At 38.6% G+C, this 26962-nt stretch overlaps 2 protein-coding genes across 4 annotated transcripts; both read right to left on the bottom strand.

Moving 5' to 3' along the window:
• Positions 1-1808: 1808 nt before the first annotated feature.
• Positions 1809-10680, bottom strand: LOC131315371 (transcription factor MYB102-like). The gene is made up of 4 exons (XM_058344548.1): positions 10640-10680; positions 4604-4743; positions 4342-4471; positions 1809-2706 (listed from the first exon to the last, which is right to left on the bottom strand). The coding sequence occupies exons 2-4, from the start codon at positions 4734-4736 to the stop codon at positions 1854-1856; spliced, it is 1116 nt and encodes a 371-aa protein (XP_058200531.1). The 5' UTR covers positions 4737-4743; positions 10640-10680; the 3' UTR covers positions 1809-1853.
• LOC131315370 (putative PAP-specific phosphatase, mitochondrial) lies at positions 6954-24338 on the bottom strand. Of its 3 annotated transcripts, none has more exons than XR_009196709.1 (11): positions 24125-24338; positions 23935-24031; positions 23346-23448; positions 17113-17324; positions 16695-16754; positions 14845-15227; positions 13220-13298; positions 13090-13140; positions 12503-12652; positions 10640-10802; positions 6954-7334 (listed from the first exon to the last, which is right to left on the bottom strand). XR_009196709.1 is itself a non-coding variant. In XM_058344547.1 (9 exons), the coding sequence occupies exons 1-9, from the start codon at positions 24232-24234 to the stop codon at positions 12515-12517; spliced, it is 1233 nt and encodes a 410-aa protein (XP_058200530.1). In that variant the 5' UTR covers positions 24235-24338; the 3' UTR covers positions 12316-12514. The 3 variants fall into 3 exon arrangements, 1 of the variants encoding a protein (XP_058200530.1); XR_009196708.1 differs by having other exon boundaries at positions 10640-10786; XM_058344547.1 differs by lacking the exons at positions 6954-7334; positions 10640-10802 and having other exon boundaries at positions 12316-12652.
• Positions 24339-26962: the final 2624 nt, after the last annotated feature.

Raw genomic sequence — 26962 nt, 5'->3', positions numbered from 1 at the left:
GTCACCTTTTCGTCACCCGGTCAATTGGTCACGCAGCGGGACCCACCTATGGATAATTTGATTACACGTGTCTAGGAAGATGACGCAACCCATTTAAGGCTGTGCCCGGCCCACAAGACTTTTGTTTGAAGGTTGTGTGAGTGAGTGATGAAAAAAGAAAGACACACTTGGCACAAGAGCCTTGCCATGATTTTCTATAAAGCAACCCTTTTTATGGTGGTCCCCACAGGAACCTTATCCACCTGTGATACATCGACACGTGCTCCTTATGGTCAAAGGCTTAATTGCCCTTGGAAAAATTATTGGATTGGACGTACGTTGTCCTAACACAGTGCCCAGTGCCTCAAGCTTTTTTTCCACCACATATTCGCGTATGGGTCTTGAGTCGTTATTCTGTGTTTGGGTCTTTAGTTGTTACTAAGTGTGTAGACCTCAAAGAATTGTGTGATGAATAAAAATGGTGAGGTATTGCGTGACGGTGTTACAAGACCAATGAATAATTACTCTAGCCCTAGATGATTAAAAAAACAGACTAGGCTGATTTAGCCTAGGAAAGAGGAAAACAATTGACGGTCCAGAATTCTTCCTGGAAGACCAAAACCCTTTCAGGGAAGAATTTTTTTAAATCTGAATCATTGATCGGATTTCCTAGACATTTTTCTGGATTGAGTATCTTGATCGGATTTCCTAGACATTTTTCTGGACTGAGTATCTTGGTCCGTATCATTTTTGTTAAAAACAAAAAACCTCATTAATAACCATGCACAGTGTTAATAGACTATATATAACCTCTCAGAGTCGGCCCAAATGCTTAAAGTGAAAATTAAAAAAATAGGCCTTTTTGTTGGACTATTATAAGGGATAAAATAAATTGAGAGGCCTTTGAAATTTAATTTTTTTTGAAAACTTAAAGCGGCCGCAACACAGATTTTAACTCGTGGTCGGCTATGTAAACTCTATGTATGATATATGATTAAATAAGTGACCTAACTTTATATGTGAAAAGACAGTAACCATACAGGTGGCGGGATCCCGTGCCAGCTTCCTTTTCTCCGGCAACAGTCGCCGGCGCTGTCACCGGACTGTTGGGATCTACGAAACCATAGTTGTTACCTTAAAACTTAGATTTTAAAATCTTTCTTCATATAGATGGTTATTACCCATTGAGGCAAGTCATCAAAAAGCGAAGATTACTTTATGAGAAAGCAATTATATACCGAAGAAGTAGGGTAATTTAGAGTATGATTATTTATGGGTTAGAAGCATGAGGCAATTGAACAAATTATATATAATTTGAAAGTTGTTTTTTGATAACTTAATGCGTTCAGACCAATTTATTTGTACCTCAGACTAATACTTCGGATATCAAGTTCATTACCTACTAAGGGGAAGCCAATATTTAAAATCAGAATAAAATCTCATATGTCTTGTTAAGAAGTACTATTTTTAATTTTTAACAAAATATAAGGACTATCTAAAATGAAGCAAACTTTTAAGTTCAGAACTTAATCACGAGGCGAATCCCAGGAGTTGATATACAGTAACTCGAAAGTTCTTGATATGGTTCTGTGGGTGTAGCCATGCATGTTTATTTTATTTTCCACAAACTGTGTAGCATTAATTATTAGTACTGTCTTTCAAATATTTTATTGGTCGATCTATCCATTTGACGTCAATTGAAATTTAATATTAATTAGGTACCAAATGGAGGATGATTAAAATGTTACTCCTACTACATCAATAATGGAAAGTTCATATGTGAGAAAAAAACAAAGGATGGGCATAAAAAAAAAAACCGGGACAAAATATTAAGAAATTATAAAAGAAACATTAGTTTGATTTTTCCAACTCATTTACATGAATTCACTAACACCAAACATTTCTGGCATTTCGAACTTCAACATCATGTTGCTGCAGTAGCTTTCTCTCTCATCTTCAGTAGCAATGCTGCTGCTGTTGATGTACGTCGAACTCGAATTCAACGGCGTCGGGCTCGACGACGGCGTTGATAGATTCGAGAAAACGGATGCAAAGCTGAAGCTATTGCTATCGTGGGATTGGAAATTTGAGTTTTCGGATGGTGGAGGATCCATGATGCTTTGGTCCGACTCGAAATAGCCGTAATCTGATACAGGTCCGTAGTCTTGTGTTAAATTTGAAGCCATTCCATTGCTTTGCCACTCATTCAATTGGCAATTTTGGGAGCTAAAACTGGTAAAATCTGACGAGAATTGCTCCATGTTTGGTCCCATGAGCTGGGCTTCACTAGAAATTGGAACACAAGGCGTACTCAACATAGCACAATTTGGAATTTCTTGAACTGGGGTTTGATCAAATTGGTTATTGGGTTGCACCAATGGTGGCAATTCAGTGCTTTGAAGCACGTCACGAGACATCTGATTTTCTTGAACATTTTGTGCAAGAAAATTAGGGTTTTCGTGGTTAGAAGAGAGAAGCGAAGAGGCCAGCCTTAGTATCTCTGGGTTAACGAGGGGTTGAACGCCTAGCAACCTTGACAGGTTCACTTGAGACGAGTTGTAGAGAGATGAGCTGAGAATTGAGGAGAGGTCGAGGAGATCGAGCCGAGGATTGTGAGTCACTGGATCGATTCCCATACGAAGAAGCCTTTTCCTTATGTGGGTATTCCAGTAATTCTTGATTTCGTTGTCGGTTCTTCCTGGTAAACGAGCAGCAATGGCGGACCACCTATAAGTCAAAAAGGATGGAAATTAACGAGGCAATACAAAATCAAAGTCTAGGGTTAGGTAGCACAAGCCAAATTGTATGAGGGCTGCTTTTCCCCCCCCCCCCCTGACACCCCACCCCCACCGGCCCCACACCCCATTTCCCATATTACCCCCTCCCCTCCCCCCATTTTACTTCTCCTGCCCCTCCCTCCCCCCAATTACGTTTTTTTTTCTTTTTCCCTCTTTATTTTCTTTTTGTTTCTTTTCGGCTGGATTTTTTTTTTTCGTTTTTTTTCTCTTTATTTCCTTTTATTCCTTCCACTTTGAATCTTTTTTTTTTTCAATTATTTTCTTTATTTGTTTCTTTTCCCATTTACCTCCCTTCTTTTTTTTTTTTGGTTAACTCAAATTCTATTTTCAATTAAGATTACAATTAGTGTTCGGGAACTAATTACGAAATGTATTTTGCAAACGACATACTAATCCAAAATACAAATGTTATATTTAGGATTACTTTTTTTTAACTATAGTACAATTTAATAAATTTGTTAACTATTATTTAGCATAAATCCTCTTAACTGATTCAGTAGTATGTTGCTTCAAATCACGTCTCTACTCCATAGGATTGCAAATGGCTGGTTTCTATTTTTTTTATAACTAAAACGGAAACGTTTTAGGGGCTTCGTAGGGGCTACTGTGCCAATGAGGGCAGTTGAGCCCCCCGGGTCCCACCTATTTTTTCATTTATTTTTTTATTTAATTACTTATACCTTATTTATTTAATTTCTATAAATACACCATTTGTATATTTAAAAATATAATTCAAGAATTAAGTGTTTTAATTTTCAATTCAGTTAAATCAGAGCAAAGATCGTTTTTATTATTATTTTATTTTAAATGGTCATAATGAATTTTTTGGTTTAAGGCCTTTCAACAAATACCCTAAGACTCATTATTTAGTTTCAAAACTCTCTTAGGGTGTCCATTGAAAGGCCTTGGAGCCAAAAATTTACTAGATCCATTTAGGATGAAATGATCAGAAAAATAACAACTTTGCACCGGTTCAAACGGATTGAAAATTGAAACACTTATTTTAGTAACTATATTTTTTAATCTATAAAGGTCAAAAAAATAAAAATAAAACAGTCGGATAAACATGATCAATTAAAACACTTTTTTTTTCTCTCAATTACTTTACAAAGCCTAAAATTAGACTTGAACCTATTATTAAAGAGAGAAAAAAATTCAAACTGGAAAGAACGAAAAGGAAATAAAATGAAAAAAAAAAAGAAACTGAAAATAAAATGAAAAAAAAAAAACGAAACTGAAACTGAAAAGAAAAAGAAAAAAAAAAAACCAAACGGTAAAGAAAAAAAGAAAGAAAGAAAGAAAAGAGAGAGAGAGAGAGAGAGAGAAGAGAGGGGGGTAGAATGGGAAAAGGGAGGTGGGGCCGGGGGGGGTGTGTCAGGGGGGGGGGGGAATAGCAATTTTCAAATTGTATATATACTCTCTTTCTTTTTTGTCACATCATTCTATGAAGAAAGTAAGCTTTTATTCACACATACAACCAAATGAAATTTATATAATTTTCCGAAGTACCAAAAAAAAAAAAAAAGAAATTTATTTCTATTAAAAATAAGAAAATGGAACGTACTTGTTTCCCAAAATGCTATGAAGTTGGATAATAGCCTCTTCCTCTTCGAAAGCGAATCGACCTCTTTTGATATCAGGCCTCAGATAGTTGGTCCAGCGAAGCCGACAACTCTTTCCACATCTTTGGAGTCCTATATATGTTTGCATAATAATAATTCAGATTAAAATACGGCTTTGATCAGTTACAAATAATCACCATTGAAATATACAGTAGTATAGAATTAAGAAGTCGTGAATTAAGTAAATAAAAGAGGATCACGCACCGGCATTCTTCGGGAGTGTTCTCCAGTTTCCATACCCATTCTGGTGAATATAATCTATGAGCTTTTGATCTTCTTCTGGAGTCCATGGCCCCTTCTTGAGCCCATTTTTCTCACAACAAGGTGCTCTTCCCATGGAGTCACTACTCACTAGTTTTTTTCAATAATTTAGTCGTCCGTACACACTTACTACGTCTGGAGAGAGAGAGAGAGAGAGAGAGAGAGAGAGAGATTTTCCACAAGAGAGAGAGAGAGAGAGATTTTCCACAAGAGAGAGAGAGAGAGAGAGAGAGAGAGAGAGAGAGAGATTTTCCACAAGAGAGAGAGGAGGATGTAGGTCCTGTTTGTGAAGAACGTGTTGTATATATATAGTACTTAGAAAAGTAAGAGAAGGGCTAAGAGAAAGTCAAAGGGATTCGGTGCCGTCCACGGTTTATCACTAAGCCGACGTGTCCCCTTTCTTTCGAGAAAAAATGTGTAAACTCTCTCTCTCTCTCTCTCTCTCTCTCTCTCCATGTAAAGATAAATTACCGCAAAAAATGAGTGCTTCGAAATGTCCACACGCAAAAGTTGAATGTCGTCTCATCTCTCTCTCTCTCTCTCTCTCTCTCTCTCTCTCTCTCTCTCTCTCTCTCTCTCTCTCATGTTTTATATATATCTCACATCACATACATCATTTTCCGGCGGAGTGCCACTCCTTTACTTTCTGGATTTCATATTAGCTGTCATCAACTTTTTAATGCCACGTAACCCCCCCTTTCTGATTTCTTCCGTAACAGGGCATGCATTCACGGCGTCTCTTGCATGGCTCTGGCTTCCGAGCCGGTTTGTGCTAGCCATGTAACCCACGTAAAACGTGCAAAAAGACTATGAAACCCTCCCTTAGAGTCGGATACTACCGTCATATACACAATCTAAGGTTCCATGCTAGATGGGCTATTTCGGTATAGCATCAGATATATGCACATATATATTCTGCTTTTTATTTGGAATATATGATCACTTTACTTTACACGGTATATATATATATATGTATGCATGATGTGTAAGCATATGTAATGCCTTGAGAAGGAGGATGATCATTTAAGTCGCTGGCAGCAATAATAGAGTTGGGTTGTTTGCCGAAATATGGGAGGCATTTATTATTACTAGCTGAGTATAGCTGTTATTTGGCACAAAGGTTCCAAAATTAACTACTCCAGATAAGGTTTCATCGAGGGCTTTCGTTGAGATAATTTCTCTTTAGTTCCCACACACACACACACACACACACACTCTCTCTCTCTCTCTCTCTCTCTCTCATTTGGCGGGTGGATAAAGTTTTCAAGAAAAAAAAAAAAGAATGGTGGAAAAAAGGAGGATATGTGATAAGGAGGAATTATTTTAAAGAAATGATATTGGCACTCCAAAAATTGATGCAGGCACTTCAAAATCAGTGTAACTCCAAAGCCAATTTCCTTTGTTTTTTAGAGTGTCTGCATCAATTTTTGGAGTGCCAATATCATTTCCCTTATTTAAAAAGAAGAGATTAACTAAGATGAGATATGTTTGGTAGTTGAAATGGATGGATTGGACAGAGAAATAATGTGAGTGTTTACTACTTAATCACCCCTTGCAATGAAAATACAAAAATGGTTTGAACATTATAATCGCCCCGGCCCCAGCTCCCCGAGCTCCCGAGTTTTAAAATTTTTATTTCATATATACCTGATTTTGAACATTATTGATAATTATTCATGTATAGCTACTTATAATCTTAATAATTTTGGTTTGATTTGATAAAAAAAAATCGGTTATTTTACATTCTTAATTTCTTTTATAAATAAAAAATAAACAAGTGACAGTTGAAGTAGCCTAAAGAAAAAACCAAAATGATTGGTATACTTTAATTGCATTAGGCTAGAATCATTTCAATGTACAAATGTAATATATTGGAAATCAAAATTTTTGTGATATAATAAGTATGGCTCCGCGCCACTGTTTGGAAAGGTTTGAGGAGCACGTCGATAACTACGCTTAGATAAACTAATCACGGGGGTTTGGGTGGTTTCGCTAAGGCCCTGCAGGAGGCTTAGCTTATCTGCCAGATAAGCAAGCTGTCCAAAGAACAAAACGGCGAACCAAAACACCGGGCTCTGATTAGCTTGTACCCCCAAGCCCCTTATCTCCCTCCCTTCCCCGCTAGCCAAACAGGATGTTAGAAGGTAAGATATGATCTTCAATTTTTGGCCACGTTCGGACAATTTTTTTTTCCAACCTATTGAAATCTTATTGGCTTTTGCTTTTCAAATTACTCCCTTCGTGCCATTTTGTTTGCTCATACTTCCTTTTTGGGCCATCCGAATTTGTTTGCTTTCTTTTCAAAATTGGCAACCATGCACGAAAGGGCAAACTTTCAATTTTACCCTTGAAGCTTTGAGTTGAAACACAACTAATTAAAGTACCGGGATTGTATGGTCTATATAGTTGATTTGTCGTGGCTTGTGGGACTACAATGAATTCATCTCGGTAATCAGAACCATTCATCTTACAAGACAAGAAAGAGTGATACAATTTCGGGTGTACGTTTGATGGTCTATTACTTAAGATCATACGTTTGGCTTCATCCGTCTTACTTTACCATATAATTATAACTCTTCAATCAACCCAATTTCTTCATAAATAATTTTCTCGACAGATACAATCGAACGATTTGCCAGCAACAACTCACCTACACCGTCATCCCCGGTATACACTCTTAGAAATTACTACTAGTATATGCTTCGGTTCAATCCTAGACATAAAACAGCAATATGCTTATCTTAGACATAAACAGCAATGAGTTGTACGGACGGTCAGAGTGACCAGATCAGCTTACGCGCACCTCAATTAATCCCCTACAGTCCAATTAAAGGTAGAACATCCTCTTACCTATTCTCTTACCTATTCCATATTCTATAAACTAGAACCAGAACATCTTCGCTAAGTAACGGTCCCCACTGAGTCACTAACCTGCCCACTATTATGGCAACTGAACGGGGCTAAATTTTGGCTTTCATCAATCATAATTTGCCAACTGAACATAGCCCCACAGTGGTTTTATGATTCCAAATTTCATTTGTTTTTATAAACAGAATAACAATACTAATCAATGATTAGCAACAGGAATACATGATTGCATCGGATTCGCGCCGGTCATACCCATTGGCTTTGAACCCAAATATATTCCCGATCGAAGGGTCAGTAGCTAAGATAGGCTCAATAGCTCACTAGGGCTTAAGTCTCCACTAAAACCAAACCAAACTAAACAAATTGCATTCTAGGACATTACTTACATCGAAGTCAATAAATCTCAAGTTTAAAGCCAAATCTCACTTACATCAAAGTCTTGTCGAGTAATAATAATCTACTAAACGTGTGATTATTTTTTGGGGAATTGACATCACTTGATACGTGTCTTCATTCAAGTCAGTAGCTATCCAATGCCTGGGACCACACCCAAAGAAAACCCAAGAAATTATCAGCCAATAAGCAATGTGCCACCTCTCAACTTGTCTTCTCTTCTAAGAAAAAACCCTCACGTCCAAGAGTATTTGATAAGGAGGCATCCTCTCCGGTCCATGAAAATGGACTGGCACATCCAATTTTTCGTTTTTGGGCCTTTACTGGGCTCATTTTGATGATCCAAATTGTTCATATTTTAGAGCTCGTCAAGAACAATTGTCACACCAAAAATGAAGTTGATCGGATACTGTTTAATGTAACTTCGGAATGCATTTGTCTTGAGAAAAAAATGGATTAAATAGGCGGCATCTATTTGCGTACATGATGAGTACTCATTTTTGGGACAGGAAACTATACCAATAGTAGCTCGTAGCTCAGCACCCAATTCGATCGGTGTTGTATTCTTGTTAGGTAAAAAGACAAATATATTCCTAAATCATATCACCCGATATCTAATCAACTTGATTTTTTGACGTGGGTGATGTTCTCGACAAGCTTTAAGATGTGACGAAACAGTTTGGATCATCACAGTGGACCCGAAAAAGATTCAGAAACGGACAAACTAAACGGTCCAATCCATTTTCATGGACTAGAAAGGAGCTCAACCCATCTGATATTTTGTAGTAATTCAGTATTTGCGGGGAACCGTGGTAAATAAAGGGACCTGGACAGGTGTCCAATACCATTGCCACCATTTGGAGTTTGACTTACATCACAAGCAATTAGGCGCACACTATTTTACTTTGAATGGGAAAGTAAAATACTACATGTGAAGGTCTCGAATGTCATCAAGTTTATCTGTTGGTACGTGTTACGGCCAAAGGTCAAATTATATTTTACTCAGATCTTCCCTAGGTGATACTGTTACATACCAATTACACTTTTCTATCCCAAACCCGACTAAACTCTTCTAAGTGGAGTGGATGCATCCTAGCTATTCTTTGTCCAGACCCGTGGATCCTCCTAGATGTATCAAGTATCCGTATGGCCGTATTGGACACTCGACATTCCGAGATCCGTGTCTGACGCATTTACTTGAACATACTCCTAGTAAGCGTACTCGGTATTTACCATCAACCATGGGTGGAAGTCCTTCAACCCATAGGTAGGGCTACAAACGAACCGTACCAAGCGGTAAGGACCGGTATTCTGTCCGGAACGGTATTGAGGGGTTAGGGTACCGGTTTTCCTCAAATCCGGTACGTACCGGTACAGGATTGACAACTATGCTTACAACACCCGCAGTCGATACACATACTCAGAGTCCTTGTAAAAAAAATTCAAACCTTTATTTACCACGTAATTAGAATCAAAGAGACTCCCCAGTGGAAGAAAGGAGATTAAGGACTTGAAAAACAGTTTTGAACATTTGTTTAGCTGTGTCATATTTCAAAATTTTATTTCTGCCTCTGGGAACCGCTTAGGCAAAGAAAACTCATTCCTGAGAAAACACTGGAAAATATGATTTCATGGACTAGTGCACGACACATGAAATCGGTGAATGGTTTCAACAGGGATAGAAAATAAAAAATGTCCTGCGTAATTTTAATCTGAAAACTGTACTCTCGTACTTGCTTACAAGCTGTTCTTTTACACTATAATACTCCTACGAACTAGCACCTTCCACTAACATTTCTTATTAGAAAACTTACCTAATTAGCAAAGAACTAGTAGATTATCTAAACAACCATATCCTAATACCAAAATGTTAAGGTTTACTGTGACCATAATCTTAGAGTCTTACAATTAATGTCCCTGTAATCGGTGTCATGCAAGCACCTCTGGCACATAATTAATCATAACATATATGCTAACATGCAAATTAGAGAACGCTTACGTATTATATCCAATGCGGTAATTACATGGCCAAAATCTATGGTTTGCCTGTGCAGAGTTACCAGAATAAGTTGCATACGCTTCAAAGTTGACCAGCAAACGTGTGTGTGAGTAAACATATTCTAGGTTTAGGTAGATTTTATGTTTAAATTTTGTTAGTTTCTGTTGTGAGCTGTTAGATTGCTCCGACAAACATTGAATATAACCCAGGGGTATGCACAATGTTAGTCACCTACCAACAAGAGAGCTTTTGGTCTGGTTCGACTCCCAGCTGCGTGCTTTCAAGTTTTGAGTTGGCCAGTCCAAACGGAGCTTTTCCCCGGCTTTTATTGCCCCTCCTCTAATGAACGGTGGGATCGGTGCTCCGGATCAGTCAACCCAGACGTAGGATACTGAGTCATCAAAACAAGGTTTGAATATTGACAGAGGCCTTGTTTATTGTTTCCAGGCCATTTCTTTAACAGAGTGCAAATAGTTTAGTGCTATTTTCTGGATACGAGATCCGAAGCAATTACTAATCTAAGCAATCCCATGCATATTTTTTGACCCTTGTGTGGTTTCTATGCTCTGATACATGCCCTCATAATCTATACATTAATATAAACAGCCACCATGCATAGTTGTTTATTAGTAACATGTAGTATAACGTAAGAGTCCACAATGAAAACTAAAATAGTTTATTTGAAATGAGAAGAGCATGCTAGAGAAAGAAGAAGATACCTGGTTTGTTTTGGGAGTCGAGAACTTTCCAATAAACTAAGATCCTCTAAGTGTATGCGTTGGACACGTGCCTTGAAGATGGCGAAGATGCAGCAGTTGGGTTTCGTTTTTGATCCGTTGGCTTAATGCCCAAGGGCAATTCAAAAACTGAAAGTACAATATACTAAACAATTGTTTTTAGTTCTCATGATTAATTTGTTCCAATAATGTTGCTCATATGTTTGATCAAAAGGAAGAAATAGATACGTGAAAACAGAATTGCAAGCTTCAAACATGAGCAGGGATGCCTGCGAGAATCTAAATCGACAAAATAATCAATCATAAACGAATAATTTCCCGATATCTATGTATCATGACAATGGGATCTATACAACAGATTGTTGAGGTTAATCCAAACTCCCGGGTGGTTGTGTTTGTATCAAGTATTTGGAGGGATTTGGTAAAGACCTCCTCAAATATGGTTGGTACCCTTTAGATGTGGCTCCTTTGGGGCTTCGAGCTAGATGTAGATATAAGATTGATCAACCCTAAAGATCAGTGTGATACCTAAACGAACAAAGCTTGAACATTTGTTGAAATTCGTTAAGTTCTCAAAATATAAAAGGCTTGAACAAGCTACTACTCAATTTGTTCAACTTATGATGTTTAAAAATGCAACCCATTTGAGATCGGCTTGTGATCAGCTCAACTAAAGCTCATTTGAGATAGACTCACCTAGTAAACCAACCAAGCTTTAACATATTTTTGAATCTCATTGCACTTTAAAGCCAAGCTTGAATAATCTACCGTTCAGCTCGTTTGGTACGTTTATAAGCTGCAAAAATTCAACAATCCCAAAAAACTGAAGAATCTAACTGATCACTCAAACTGCATACGAAGTCCATGAAGGGGCAATGTTCTTCCAAACAGGCTCCAAGTAACTACAAATTAGTGAATTACATATCACCAATGAGATATGAAGCCTTTGGACGGATGCATTTGTTAACCAGGACAACCAATATTGACCTGCAACTCTCAAATACTGATTGCATCTGGTTAATGCAGTTCAAATGTCTAGTAACTAGTATTTGGTACATAATATAGGTTAAAATAATTGGTGAGAATTGGCTAAGCAATTAGTTCCATAGCATCAAATTTCAAAGGTATAGGGGCCATTGGTAAAACTTTTTGAGAGCAGTCACTTTAGGCATAGACATATATTAACAAAGGTTATGTCCGTCTCCAATCTTCCCCCACCCATACCCACACTGATTGGGGGTTAAGTGGCTACTGTTATTTCTTACCATAGGATTCAGTTCAAAGCCTCGAAAACATATGCTCCTTAAGCCTAGAGCTATGTGGTGCTATTGTGATGACGAGCATGACACTGCACAAAATAATATGGCCAATGCCGGATTATAAGCAGCCAATAATTGCCTAAACAAGTTAACTATGATTTCAGAGTCATCTTTCATCAAGTTAACCGTGAACCAGGGTATGAAAATCTTTCAAGCCCACCCCTCCTCTCCAAACTTATAAATTCTCAATCCTCAACGTAGAAGCATCTAGCAATTACAATTATGGGTGCCCATTATCGGATGAGTTTCTTTTTCATTACAGCGTTAACCATGAATTTGCGGTGTTTTATTTTTGTTAACTAGCATATCTTCTGCAAAAACACAAAAAAAGTCCTGGCATCAGTAAAATATGTACTGTGCATAGAATTTAATTGGTGAACTGCAGTTTACATGAATGGTTTTGTACAACACTTGCAAAATTTGAGGAGCATACAAGAACTGACATATGGGATGCCAGTCAAGAATGGTAGGAGCGACATCCTTACTTAAATAAACATAGCAATAAATGAGTAATTGGATTGAGTACCCGATGCACCAATTAACCAGATGAGATCAACTCTAGTAGATTGGTATGTAAGCTGCTGTTTGTCACAAGCACGCCACCGGTAGGACATATGAACCTCCGCTCCACTTGATCTACTGAGAGATCAAGTTCATTCCCTCTCCAGTCAGTCACCTAATAACAAATTAATCCCGTAGGCAAACTTTACAAGAAATAAACAAATGCAAAAGAGACAATAATAACCACAAACAGACTTGAGACTTCTCAAGAAGTGAGAAAAAGCTCATGTTGGGTTTATTTTCTCCTTCATGTGACACATTGCGTAAATACAAGAACAAACAGTAGAAATGCTGGGCAATAGCTATAGAAATCAAAGCAAACTACTTTTTTTTCCCCCAAAACGAATACCCAGCTTGCCTATGTGCCAGCATGTCTGTATTTACGATATTTTATATTTTTATTTACTGCAAACATGGTGTTCTTCACTTCATTCAAAAAGTTGTTCTCTTTTATTTTCGTGACAAATACTACTAGATAATGGGCGCTCAAAACTTTAAGTACTCAACACCCAACCATTGGCCTATCAAAGAACAGTGGTGGGAGATGCATACCTTTCCACCTGCTTCATGAACACATATCATCCCAGCAGCATGATCCCATACCTGTCGTTTAATGGAATGAAAAATCAGCCATTTCAGGGTAATTTCACTATCCAGTGATAACTAGAGATTAATAGGAGACCTTTATAATTGTTTGAGCCCGCGCTCGAAGAATGAAAACAGATGCCCAGCCAGAGGCCACCATCAAGTACTTGCACAAACTACACATAGATAGGGCTACTATATCAGATTATGTGAATGAAGACCATAAAATAACCTTCTAGTTATTTAGAGAAGAAGTCAACAACCATCATGAAGGACCAAGACAAAGAAAGTGGTAAAGCTCTAATATGCTCTCCAGTAGGGGTCCCTAAGCCTCGTTTGCAACCTATGACACTGTAGAGTCTTAGGTCTTTTGGAGTAATTGGAACAGACCAGCTCATCACAAGTGGGAGAGGGAGCACCAATAAAAGCATATGGGGATAAGGGATATAGCTTTTGCATCATCTAGCGGGACAAACATGTGAGTCTGAATGTGAACGTAGTACTTTGGATTATTGTCATTAAACTTCTATATTGGTAGTAGTTTAGTCTTTGACCTAATTAGGATTTTGCCTGATGGTATTTGCCTATACAACCACAACATTTGGGTTCTACCATTTATCACTTGCTTGTCTTGCTCTTGTATTGCCCAGGTCCATCAAGATGCTAATGTGGCAATGACCCAAACCAAATGCTGTCTACTTGCACCTAAGCAGAGAATGAACAATGATAGAAGTGTGAGGGGCAAGGTGTATTTGATGAGAACTTCCTTTATAGTTCGAATTGATTAGCCACATATATCCAATAACCTAATAGGACTGACTCGCTATTCACTAAGTTTTTGGGTCAAGGCGCAGCATTGGAACTGCCACGTAGGCTTTTGTGTACCGAGGGTTCTAATGCCTCTCTTTTCATACCTTCACCTAGTGGACCGGCTAGATGAGAGAAGAACCTGGGCTTTTTGTTCAATGGCAAAATGGAGATATGCAGCAGTTTAGAAGCATAACTTTGGGGAATCACAACCCTTTCCCAGAAGGGACGCATAGGATCGAGATAGAAGCAAACTCTCAAATTGCTGTTCAGATGCTATACCAAGCAGCAACTAAAAATTCTTTGCATTGAATTCTGGAGGAGGATGCCAGATTTCCCATGCAAAGATGCATCAGTGCAGTCAACTTGGTCAACAAGAGAGCAACCAGTGCCCATTACCTTGTGAAGATGGGAACAAAAGAAAGTGAACACTCGCCCCAACAACAAAGGAGCTAGCTTATTGCCCATACGAAGAGAACCAGGAAAGGGGGAACCCCAATTCTGTTCTATTTTGTTCATTACTGTAGCACCAAAATAAAAAAGTATACCCTGTAGATCTTGACAGATGTCCTAATAATTAGATACAATGTTTATTTGACTAGTAGATACTTTCGCTTATCTAATGGACGATCTTACCACTTTATTTACATATGGAGGATTACACATGATGAACTCTAAAATTAGCTTTGTTAGAAAATTAAATAGCATTTTCTACGGTAAATGCGCATCTTTTCTTTGCGATAAGAAAATATTGCTACTCAAAAAAAAAATTTGTAGGGGGAATGTATATTACTTCAAAGCCCCAGTCCAAGTAATCAGAGGAACATATTATAGTTTATGGCACTTAACAGCCTAATTTTCAAGTAAATGCCAATTGTCAGCAACAGTGCTTCTACAAATGGAGGAAAATCATACCTTCCACAACATGCAGACAGAAGGAGAATCTGTTTATCATTAATATTCTCAGCATCGGTAGTTGCATCAAAGAAAGTGGATAACGGCAATGACTCCCATGTTTGACTATCTGAACTACAAAAGCGTGCCTCATGAACCAACCAACACCTATCAACAGAGCATCTGGTCCAACTGTTAGAAATCTCGGTGGTGCTACTCAGCATGAAAGATAACTGTTTTGTCCATGTTCCACAGCCAACATGCCCAACCATAATGATTCCTGACAAAGTTTTTGGAGAGTTTAGGGTTTCTGTCACAGAGTTGCTGGGTTTATCTTTCTGCCAATTAGGACATCCCATAACTCCTAATACCACCTCTCCTTCAACTACAAGGGCCAAACCGACCTGAAAAGTTGGGTTCACTCTTAGCTGAAGAGGATAATAATATGGTGAAACGCAGATCCAGATACGCCAAAAAAAGAAAATAAGGAGACCAATAAAAAGTGAATCTTTCTAGCAAAGGACTGAAACAAAAGCAAATATGGTCCTTTCATACTTTGATTAGCACATGTGGTGATGTGGTCTAACTAATTGAGGAATCTACCATATTTTAGTTAAAATAAGGACCTCTCCATTTCTCCCATTTCCCGTTCGTATTTCGATGATCTGAGCCGCTCAATGTGTTCAGAATGTGATTTTAAGAGTACCCGCGAGGAATCAGCAAAAAAAATGACCGGAAAGGGCTTCATCCGAGCAGTTATAATTTGAACCGTTCAATAAAAAACAAACAAAAACTGCTCGGATGAAGCCTTTCCGGTCATTTTTTTTTTTGCTGATTTCTCGCAGGTACCCTTAAAATCATGTTCTGAACACATTGAGCGGCTTGGATCATCGAAATTCTATCGGAAAATGGAGGTCCTCATTTTATTAAGTTAAGCGGTCCTTAGGAGAAGGGGACTCTATATATATATATATATAAAGAAAAAAGAAAAAAGAATCAACTTTCTAATAGAATAGTAAAAACATTTATTAAATTATTTTTGATATTTGGTAACAAAGACTCTGGATGTGGTCAGGGTCCAGAAATTACAACCCCTTTATCCTATATGTAATTCCCCAAAAACTAGTGCAAATGGTATTATGTGCAATATGTAATTCCCCAAAAACTAGTGCAAATGGTATTACATATCCCCCACCGTCAACAAAAAATTAAAAAAATCATAAGCTGCAGAACTTAAGCAACAACAAACACCCCCATAAGAAAACAAAATGCGCTTGAGATTCGTAAACTAAAGCAACCATTATAATTGAAGCCAAATGCAAGATGATTGAATGTGACCTGAAATTATGACGGGGACTCAGTTAGACTGTTCCTAAACAATAGGAATCCAAATATTTTTTTTGTTCTTTTTTAACCATTGGCCCCAATTAGCAATTACACATGCTTTCAAGAACCACATCTATCTCCAACAAACAGCTATGAAAAGAATGCAGCCAGCTATTGATAAATTATCTGAAGCAAGGGGTATTTGATGCCTGGTTTGTTTACGGAATAAGGGGGCATATAGGAGGGGGCTGTATAACATATCCAGTGACCCCTACATGTTTTGGCAGTCCCCTAATCCCACGTTTGTGTCGGCACAAGACTCTGGATGTGGTTGGGGTCCGCAGATAATATCCCCTTACCTGTGCAACATGTAATCCCCAAAATCCCAGTGCAAATGTTATTACACATCCCCACACCCAAAAATGTCACAAGTGTGCTAAGCCACAACAAACACCGCCATGATCTTTTTTGCCACCATTTAAACTGAAGCAACCATTATAAATGAACAACAGAGAAAGGTAGTTCAATGTGACTAGAGAACATACCACATACAAGGCATCCCTCCCTCTGACAAACCCTCGTGTGCCATCAATTGGATCAAGAACCTGTACGAAGTTTATCAACTGAATAAATCCAAACTCATTCCATAGACATAGCATAAGACAATTGAGAAAGTAAAAACCCCTCTTTTTCTTCAGTAGGGAAGTAAATTTATAATATCAAATAGATACTCCTGGGGCATAAAAGATGAACAGAGTATAATCTGTTCACATGCACAAGCAGCACAACAGCAGACGGTATGTAAATTATAAGGTCCAGCACTGTAACAGTAAAAAAATGCATATAATTGGGCAATACAAGTGACAAACTCTTGAAAATCTTTAAAGAAACCACAAGTGGGTTTCTAAATGTTTCACCTACATCAATCCAACGGGTAAAAGGTAAAGCTCTTTATTAGTATACCCAATAAGTGGCAGGCTTACGTCCGAATGAAAAGGCATCCTTTCCCCCTCTATCAATGGCTTCCAACACATCAGCTTCCATCAATTGTTTATCCCCGAAACTTGCCTTATCAGTAACCTCATCTACAACAGAATTTACCAGATTGCTTGAACGCAAGAATGCTGAATCCTCTTCAGCCACCATTGGAATAGAAGGAAAAAATTTGCCCACCTCTATCACCAAAACACAAACAAAATGCTATGAGACAAGGTAAAACCAAATAAAGAAACATAAAGTTCCTACTTTAGATTTTGTGGAATATCAGGAAATCAATTGAAAAAGCATTTGTTAGGCCAAATATGATAGCTAGTAGTAGCCTCTTTCTTTGCAATGGTAAGATTGAGAAGCCAAGGGAATGATGAGGAATAGAGTTTGAGTTGCTTGATGACGTAGGTCAAAAGACAGGTGCATCATAATGAGGACAAACATCTATGCTCACCTGATCACATGAACGAAACACGCTACGTATCACCCCTCATTCTAAATTTGGTGATGACACAGTTCCTCAAGAGAATGTGACAAAGCAACTTGGCAAATCATTAACTCTAGGCACCAATTGATGCCGCAAGATGCCCAGATCTGATGGTTGTTAAATTTCAGACAGTAACTCCCCTCTTGGAGGGTTTTCAGCAGCAAGAACAAAGAGATTAAAGAAAGATAACAGTAAGATTCGAAGATGGAACAAGGATGGATGGGTTTCTAGGGAAAAGATACCCAAGAAGAACCACAACTTCATATTTTCTAGAAAATATCAACAAAAACTACAGATTGGGGCTCATACAAGCGTATTTATACTAGGGTTATAGTAGCCCTAGCATCCTAGCCCTTGATTAAAAAACAAATACTTCAATCCTAGCCTTCCAAATAATTAAAAGTCACATGCCAGTCACATGACTTTTTAAATAGACTATGAGCTTAACTTATGTCTGTAGGACTAACACAAGACATAGAACAACTCAAAAAAGATAAACTGAAAATAAATCTAATCAAGACTCAAATAAAGGGAACTAGTGGGCCCACTTGACCTTGGTAAGCATGGCATATGCTCCAGCATCAACCCCTCCGGGTCGGGAAAAACTCGGCTCTGACGAGAAAGCTTCCACCATTTCAGCGTATATCTCTGGATCAATCTTTTTCACTTCATCTTCAGCGATCCAGGTGCTTTCACTAGCTGGTTTTCCCAACCACTTCACTAAGAACCGTCGGTATGGGATGCCCCTTCTCGATTTTACCTCCTTCATGTCCAACACATCTTCAATGACATCTGGTTGTGCTTTTGGAAGTTGTTCAACGCTTTTGGGAGTTGTTCAACTTGAGCCTCTGTTGAAATTGATTCTCCATCAAACCTCTCAAACTCATATAGGTCAGACACATTGAAGATGGGACTAATCTGCGAATCTGGTGGTAGCTCTAACATATAGGCATTTGAGCTGATTTTCTTGAGCACTTTACAAGGCCCAAACTTTCTTGACTTCAGCTTACGATACGTTCCCTTGGGAAATCTGCCTTGCCTCCATATCACCTTCTTCAAATTCTTTGGCTTGTCGATGTTGATTTGCTGCTGCGGCATAGGATTCATTACTAGACATGATTGCTGCTCTCACTTCCTCGTGAGCTCTCTTAATATGATCTGCAAAAACCTCGCCATCTTCGCTCTCCCTCGTCTCTAGAGGTAGAGGGACTAGATCAACAACATGCTGTGGTTTAAGCCCATAACCAGCTTCAAATGGCGTCTTCCTCCTTGTTCTAACTGTTATTCACTGAATTGTTGTAAGCAAACTCAGCTTGGGGTATGATAGCGTCCCAAGTCTTCACATAGCTCCCAACAAGGCATCTCAACAAGTTTCCCAAACTTCGGTTGATGAACTCCGTTTGGCCATCTGTTTTTTCAGATGACAAGTGCTGGAATATTTAAGTTCAGTCCCTAGCTTTCTCCATAAAGTCCTCCAAAAGTGCCCCATGAACTTCACATCTCTGTCAGAAACAATTGACGTAGGTAAGCCATGCAACCTTACTATTTCATGAAAGAACAAATTGGCAATATTTGTGGCATCAGCTGTCTTAGAACATGGAAGAAAATGAGCCATCTTGGAGAATCGATCAACCACAACAAAGATAGAATCGTGACCCTTTGCTGTTTCGGGAAGGCCCAATACAAAATCCATGCTAATATGAACCCAAGGAACTTCTGGTGTTGGCAATGGAGTATAAAATCCCGTGTTTTGCGAACTTCCTTTGCCAATTTGGCAAATTTGACACCTTCAAACCAACTTTTCCACATCTTTATACATCATTGGCCAAAAATATCGATCAGCAACCACTGCCATAGTTTTTGTCCCTGCCAAAATGTCCTCCCAAGCCATTGCCATGTAGCTTGGAGAGAGAGAGAGAGAGAGAGAGAGAGAAGCAGCGACTGAATGCAATGGTATTTCGTTAAGGATGGAGAGGGGGAGGGAAGAGAGGGGTTTATATGGTGAGAGAGAGAGTGAGGTCTGGGGGTTCTAGAGGGTTCGGTTTGGTGATGGGAGAAAGGGTTTAGAGCGAGAAGAAGGGAGTGTTTGGAGCACTACTTCGTACTGATTTTTCAGCTCTTCAAAGCCTGTCACTTGTGTATTCATTACTGTCAATAAAAGAGACTGTCTGCTCAATGCATCTGCAACTTTATTAGACTCACCAGCCTTGTATTTGATGGAGAAATTGAACCCCTGAAGGTAGGAACTCCACTTCACATGTTTGGAATTCAGCTTGTTCTGGGAATTCAGGTACCTCAAAGCTTGATGATCAGAATAAACTACGAACTCTCGGTACGCTAGGTAGTGTTCCCAATGATGAATTGCTCGAACCAACGCATAGAACTCTAGGTCATAGGTGGAATAACGACACTTAGCTTCCGTCAATTTCGCACTGAAAAATTCCACTGGCCTTCCATCTTGACAAAGAACAGCCCCTATTCCCACATGCGACGCATCACACTCCACTGTGAAAAGCTTCTCAAAATCTGGTAGAATGAGCACTGGAGCTGTTGTCATCATCTCTTTAATTTGTCCAAAGGCCCGCTCTGCAGATTTTGACCACTTAAAAACAATTCCTTTCAAGCATTCTATGATTGGACTCATTAGAGCTGAAGTTCCTAATAAACCTCCTATAAAATGAAGCCAAACCATGGAAACTGAGAATATCCCGCACAGATTGGGGTGTTGGCCATTCTTTGATAGCCCGTACTTTCTCAGGATCAGGTTGCAAGCCCTCTGCTGAAACAACAAAGCCAAGGAACACAACTTTGTTGCACAAAAATGAGCACTTCTTTAAGTTCACATACAACTTCTCCTAGCGAAGAACCTCCATGACTTGGCGCAAATGGAATAAATGCTCCTCTCTAGTCCGGCTATAGATTAAGATATCATCAAAATAAACAACAGCAAATAGTCCCAAAAGGGATTGAAGAGTACCTCTGTCATCACGCGCATAAATGTGTTGGGGGTGTTTGAGAGTCCAAAAGGCATCACTAGCCACTCATAGAGGCCATCAGGTGTCTTGAAGCAGTCTTCCACTCATTGCCATTTCGCATCCGAATTTGGTGATACCCTCGTCTCATATCTATTTTAGAAAACACCTTTGATGCAGGAGCATACGTCATGCTTACCAAGGCCAAGTGGGCTCACAAGTTCCCTTTATTGGGGTCTTGATTAGATATATTTTCAGTTTATCTTTTATGAGATGTTCTATGTCTTATGTTAGTCCTATAAACAAGTTAAGCTCATAGTCTATTTAAAAGTCATGTGACTAGCATGTGACTTTTAATTATTTTGGAAGGCTAGGATTGAAGGATTTGTTTTGCAATCAAGGGCTAGGATGCTAGGGCTACTATAACCCTAATATAAATAATACTCTTGTATGAGCCCCTATCTGCAGTTTTTGTTGATCTTTTCCAGATAATATAAAGCTGTGGTTCTTCTTGGGTATCTTTGCCCTAGAAACCCATTATCCTTGTTCCATCTTCGAATCTTACTGTTATTTTTCTCTAATCTCTTTGTTCTTGCTGCGTGGGAAACCCTCCAAGACGGGAGTTTACTGTTTGAAATTTAAAAACCATCAGATCTGGGCATCTTGCTGCATCAAATTTGGTATCAAAGCCAGGTTTACCCACCTTTGTGGACACGCATACGTAGTGTGCCCTCTTTCTCCACGCGTGAAACAACGAATCCGTGAGTTGTTTCCTGTCTTTGAATTGCTTGTTCCAGCATTCTGTGCCCCATACTTGACTGTTCCTTTTCCTTTCTCATCCCCATCAGCCACCCGAACACTTCTGCCACCTGTTTGGCTAGCTATGGGAGTTTTTGAGGATATTTGCTGGCTCCGAAAACCTTGGACAGGAGCTGTATTTCGTTGTATTGCGCTGTCAAAGCATCCAGGCAACAACCTTCTTGCACCATAACGCCCAACCTTCTTTTCGGCCACTAAGGCATATTGTCGAGCATCTTCAAGGTTAAACAAGCGAACAACTCCCATCTCATCTCTAACATTTTGGTTCAAGCCTGAAAGATACCGCGAAGTCATCTGTTCATTAGTCTCATTCAAACCAACCCGAATAGAGAGTTATTGAACTCAGATGTGTACTCCTCCACCGTCATCCCTCTTTGCTTCAATGAGTGAAACTTCTCGTATAACTCCATCGTATAATCGGCTGGTAAAAATTGCTTGCGCAGCTTTGCTTTCATTTGTTCACAAGAACCTTAACCCCAGCTATCATACACAACGATCAGGAGTCACTAAGTGTCCCATAAATGTGGGACTACCCCAACAGGAGGTTTCCTAGGCCCTGCTCTTGACTTACTGCTGCTTTAGGAGCATCAGGCTATTGAGATTTGAGTGTAAGACAATAGGAATCATAATGTGTTGAACCCTAAGCTGAAGCCAAAAGTGGGATAGGACACATATCACAGGTGGATGTCGGATGTCCACACTTGAGTGCAGAACTGGTTTGACTTTTCCAAGGAAAGTTGAACGTGCTTGGGGCTTCCTCGCCTAGCACCCGCAATTGTTTGGCAAGTTTAACATATTGCATACTTTAACCTTAAGACACCAGATGTGAATGTGTCTGCTCACTCCTGGCGCCACCTCTAAAGCTTGACACGAGAGATCTACTGAAAAATCAGCCAAACCACAACACGTGCAACACGCGAAGAACAATCAACAAAAATAACACGAAACAAGAGACAGAAAAGTATACGTGGTTCCACAACTCTGCAGTTGAGTACATCCACCACATCAGTTTCTGAAAAATTTCATCCGTAAGAAAGTGTAACAAAATTGGAAGTTAAACATCATAACCTATGAAGTAGTAGTACAGGTACTTGGCACAGATACGGGTAAGGGGGTATGGCAAAACTTACAAAAACACATTAAGGGTATTGCTTGATGTACGCCTTTAATTCATCAAGAATTTTAGATAATAACTCCATTGTAATTCATACATATCTCAAAAATAACAATTAGCGACAAATTAAAGAGTACTTCCTCTTTATCCCCTTAGCGTCAAACCTCGAGCATTAATCTACCCTCTTAGACACGGTATGACATGTTCCCTTAGATGTTTAAACAAACATGCCTAAGAAACAAGAATTGAAAGGGAAAAACAATCAAATGTTGATATCAAGTATCCAGCTCATCACGAAATTGAAAAGAAAAAAGAAAAAAATAGGCATACTAGAGTTGTGCCCACAAAACCACCCATCCTTGTCCAACTGGCGTACCAATGCTGTACCTAAATACCGAATGTACCTGATCTCATTTTGTCATGCCAGGTATGTAATTACTGTACCGGAGCCATATCTATACCATACCAATACTCGACAACATGTTTGGACTTTGGAGTATCCATGTCTCATAGATCATAACTCAACTCATATCAACTTAGGCAAGCCTTTTTTCCCAATAGCTTGAGGTCGGCAACATGAATCCTTGCTAAATGAGAAGAGGCCCATAAACTCGATAAAAGAAGCATATCTTTCTATGCTATCTAAACACAAATCCAACTTCAGTCTCGACTCTCACTTGCCTATTAACATTACAATCACCCTTTCTAACTGGGTAACCTATTGTCATCGTGCATCATCATACATCAAATTGGTTAGGCATTCATGGATCATGATGTAATTACCAATCAAAACCATAACAGAAGGGAAATGAATTACCCAAACTGATGAGAGCCTGAACCCCAAAATCTGCCACAGTGACTGGAGTTTGGTCATTCTTTTCGAGAATCCTTCCATCACTGGAGAACAAAGACTGCTTCACCTGGTCCATCATTGACAAACATAACATCAGCACTTGTTATGATCTAAGTATCTAACTAATTCCAAGGAACACAAACAATATCTACCACATGCTCCCTTAGGTATCTCAGAAGCATCTCGGGTGCCAACGAATGCCTCTGGTGGAAAACCGCTGTCATATTTCCGATACGTATGTACAACAAAGTCTTCTTTTTTTATATGAGCAAGCATTGTCATAGACAACAACTTATTTCCACTGAAAATGATCCAGCTTTGAGAATCTTATTATCGTCGTTATAGTGCAAAAAACAGTTGTTCTAAAAAATGGGACGCGCATAGATGATATGCTACTACTACATTCAGTTTCCATGAAATTTAAGCCACATATGAATTATGTACTAAGTAACTAGAAGATGCCAATTCCTCTGCGGTCATAATGTAGCTTTTATTTGACCTAATTTTCCGAATAACGGTCTCTGGAAAAGAAAATTTTTAGTTGCGAAATTACGTCGACACAGAGACGACAAGCTCGCTCGACAGCATCCACGGCTGCTCGGAGCTCTCTGTGGTACTTTGCATTTTGATCAGAAAACGGTAGGCTCGACCTGAAAAAACCCAGCACAGAAAGGACAAAGGAAGTGAGGAATGTATCGAAACCCAAGAATTTTGAGGAGCGAGAAGAATCGTGTGGAAGGAACCTGACAGTGAAGCCGAGGCATCGACGGAGGTGGCGAACGGATGCGGATGGACGGTGAGGGTGGAGGAAGGGTATTGTGGGGAATTGAGTGGCTGAGTGTAGGATATCCATGGCGGAGGTGAGTTTTCAACGGCGGAGAGAGGTTTTGAGGCCGGAGGAGACACGCACTGGACTGGGTTGTGCAGAATTGGGAAGTTTATTTCATTTTCGTACTCCCTGAACTATTCGGTATTTGTTTATCTCGCCACAAATCTATTAATTGCTCCTATTTAGTTTCCAAAAAAAGAACTTGACCTTTTGTTTTGTCCTTGTTAAATTTTTTATTTTTTATTTTTGCATTTGTTAGTTTTATGTCAAGATTTACGGATTATTGGTTCACCTTGACAGGAGAAATGAAAAAGTAAAAAATTGTGATTCTTAACCAAATGTTTTTTAAAATATCCAAAAAATTTACTCCAAAAAGTCCAACTTTTTGTAAATTTTACCTTTTATTGGATATTTTAACAAAAAATTAGACAAAAGTTATAATTTTTTACTTTTTCGATTTCTCTCCTCAAGACAAACTTATAACCACAAAAATTTGTATCGACTTTTAGGAAACTAGGCAGTACTTGCTTGAAAAATTACAAATACCCTTATCGCTAACAAATTACTCCCTTATTGTGATATAGTCGCTAGGAAAGTTGATAGAATTTGGCTAACATCATCAAATTCTAATTACAATAGACCAAACTGTCTTTTTGTAACTTGCGAAAGGCTATTTTTACACTTATGCAGCTTTACACAAATTACAAAAGGTCAATGTGGTCCATTGTAATTAGAATTTGATGATATCAGATAGATTCCGCCAAATTTTATGATGGCTACGTCACGACAAGGAAGTAATTTGTTATGGAACATGGGGTATTTTGTAATTTTTAAACATGAAGGAAGAATCTATATAATTTTTAAAAATCTCGGGGGAGGTTCTGATAATTTGCCTTTAAAAATATTACCATTTTTTTTTGGGCGCCGCTATTCGCAGCCCTCTATTTACTCCCGTAGCCCACTAAATTTCGGTAAATGATTGTTGAAAATCATAAATAACATTTCGGTAAATTGTTGTTGAAAACAAGATTATATTTCGGTAACTATATGTCGAAAATATGTTCAACTTTCGGTAAACAACTGCCGAACATGCATTTTCGGTAAACATCTGTTGAAAAAAATATTATATTTCGGTAATTGGACGCTGAAAATATATCTCAATTTCGGTAACTAACTGTCGAGTATAATTGAAAATTTTTAACGGGCTATGGGAGTAAATAGAGGGCTGCGAATAGCAGCGCCCTTTTTTTTGTGGGTAGAGGATGAAGAGTAAATTACGAATTAAAAATAAGTTTAGAGCATTTTACACCCGAAAAATTTGCATTTAATTGAAATAACGATAAAGATAAAACATTAAAGAAATGAATTGATTTCTACATTCCCTTTTTTGATAACCGCACTTTTTTTTTTTGGATTTTAGTATTGAAAGTGTATGTATTTTTTTGTTAAAAGACAAAAAAAAAAAAAAAGAAGAGAAAGGAGTGTGACTATCAAAAACGGAAGTGTAGAAATCAATTCCTTAAGGGCGTGTTTGATAGCAGATTTTATTTGGAGGGGATTGGTAATGAGGTGGGATTAGGATAGGGATTGGTAAAGAGATGGGATTGATAAGGAGATGGGATTGGTAATGAGTATGTTTGTTTTGCACCGGATTAAACGATAGGAGTATTATCTACCATGTTTGTTTTACATGGGATAGGATTGGATTAAAATGCCTATTTCCATTTTTACCCTTATGCAAAATAGTAAAAAAAATGAAGCAAAATTTAACTCTTCTATTTTTCCATGTGTGGCTGTTATATAACTATTACAAAAATAAAAATATTACAAAATTTAACTCTTCTATTTTGCAATCACAGAAACGGAACAAAACCTTGCACTAGCAATCAATAACTGGTATCCGAAGTATACAGGGGGATTTTGGTTTTCTTCATTTATATAGATAGATGAGGGTAATTGTGTCAATTTATGAAAAAAAAAGGGCATAAAAGTCTTGCAACACCAAACCCAGGGAAATGGGATTGGTAATAACACCCCCCTCTTGGGTTGGGTAATCCGGCCAATGTGTGGGATTCACAATCCCATGGGACTCCTAATCCCACCCACCAAAATCAAGCCAAACAAGCAATTTCAAGTCCAAACCACTTTATTAGTCCAATCCCAAGTCCATAACTGGCTATCAAACATGCCCTAAAGAAATTAAAACCTAACTCTTGGGTCAGCACATTCCTTTCTAAAATGTCGGCACAACAATTGGCCTCCCGATAGTCATGCTTGAGATACGCCATCGTGAATTCCTCCGGCAGGAACCTGCAATCAGATATATCAAATTGCTTAGAGGATGGGCACTTGTTTGATTCCGGTCCTAGATGACATTTGATCACTGCAATAGCATCAGTACAAACAACAATATTGGAACAATTAAAATCCTTAGCTAACTTGAGGCCATCCCTTAGAGCATCTGCATGAGACATGTGTCTCGCTTCTTCCCACTTGAAGCTAAGGTAACGAGCCCAAGATTAAAAAAACAAAAAAAAACCCTCACATCAGCGGACCCGGAGGCTCTGCTGCCCGAGAGGCACAGGAGCCCTTACCCACACTCTGCAAACGCTGCCGTTTTGATTAAATAAAAAATCTCAACCACCAATTTGCAATTCTATGGAGCAGAAACGTGATTATGAGAGCCTTAGAGACAAAATTTGATTATGTCTCTTTAGAATAATATGATCAGAATAGTAAGATTTTCACACTC

This window comes from Rhododendron vialii, chromosome 13a (genome assembly GCF_030253575.1).
Source record: "Rhododendron vialii isolate Sample 1 chromosome 13a, ASM3025357v1".
Lineage (NCBI taxonomy): Eukaryota > Viridiplantae > Streptophyta > Magnoliopsida > Ericales > Ericaceae > Rhododendron > Rhododendron vialii.
The sequence above is the reverse complement of the archived record's forward strand: the minus strand, read 5'-3'. Positions and strand labels throughout refer to the sequence as shown.

What these genes read in the sequence shown, in the direction of transcription:
- LOC131315370 (XM_058344547.1), bottom strand. Translation starts at nt 24,234, where the DNA reads ATGGATATCCTACACTCAGCCACTCAATTCCCCACAATACCCTTCCTC. An exon ending in GTAAGCCTGCCACTTATTGG is followed by an intron (nt 16,755 to 17,112) that starts GTATACTAATAA and finishes AACTTCGTACAG; the next exon opens with GTTCTTGATCCAATTGATGG. An exon ending in GGGCTCAAACAATTATAAAG is followed by an intron (nt 13,141 to 13,219) that starts GTCTCCTATTAA and finishes ATTAAACGACAG; the next exon opens with GTATGGGATCATGCTGCTGG.
- LOC131315371 (XM_058344548.1), bottom strand. Translation starts at nt 4,736, where the DNA reads ATGGGAAGAGCACCTTGTTGTGAGAAAAATGGGCTCAAGAAGGGGCCA. An exon ending in AACACTCCCGAAGAATGCCG is followed by an intron (nt 4,472 to 4,603) that starts GTGCGTGATCCT and finishes AAACATATATAG; the next exon opens with GACTCCAAAGATGTGGAAAG. An exon ending in CATAGCATTTTGGGAAACAA is followed by an intron (nt 2,707 to 4,341) that starts GTACGTTCCATT and finishes TTTGACTTATAG; the next exon opens with GTGGTCCGCCATTGCTGCTC.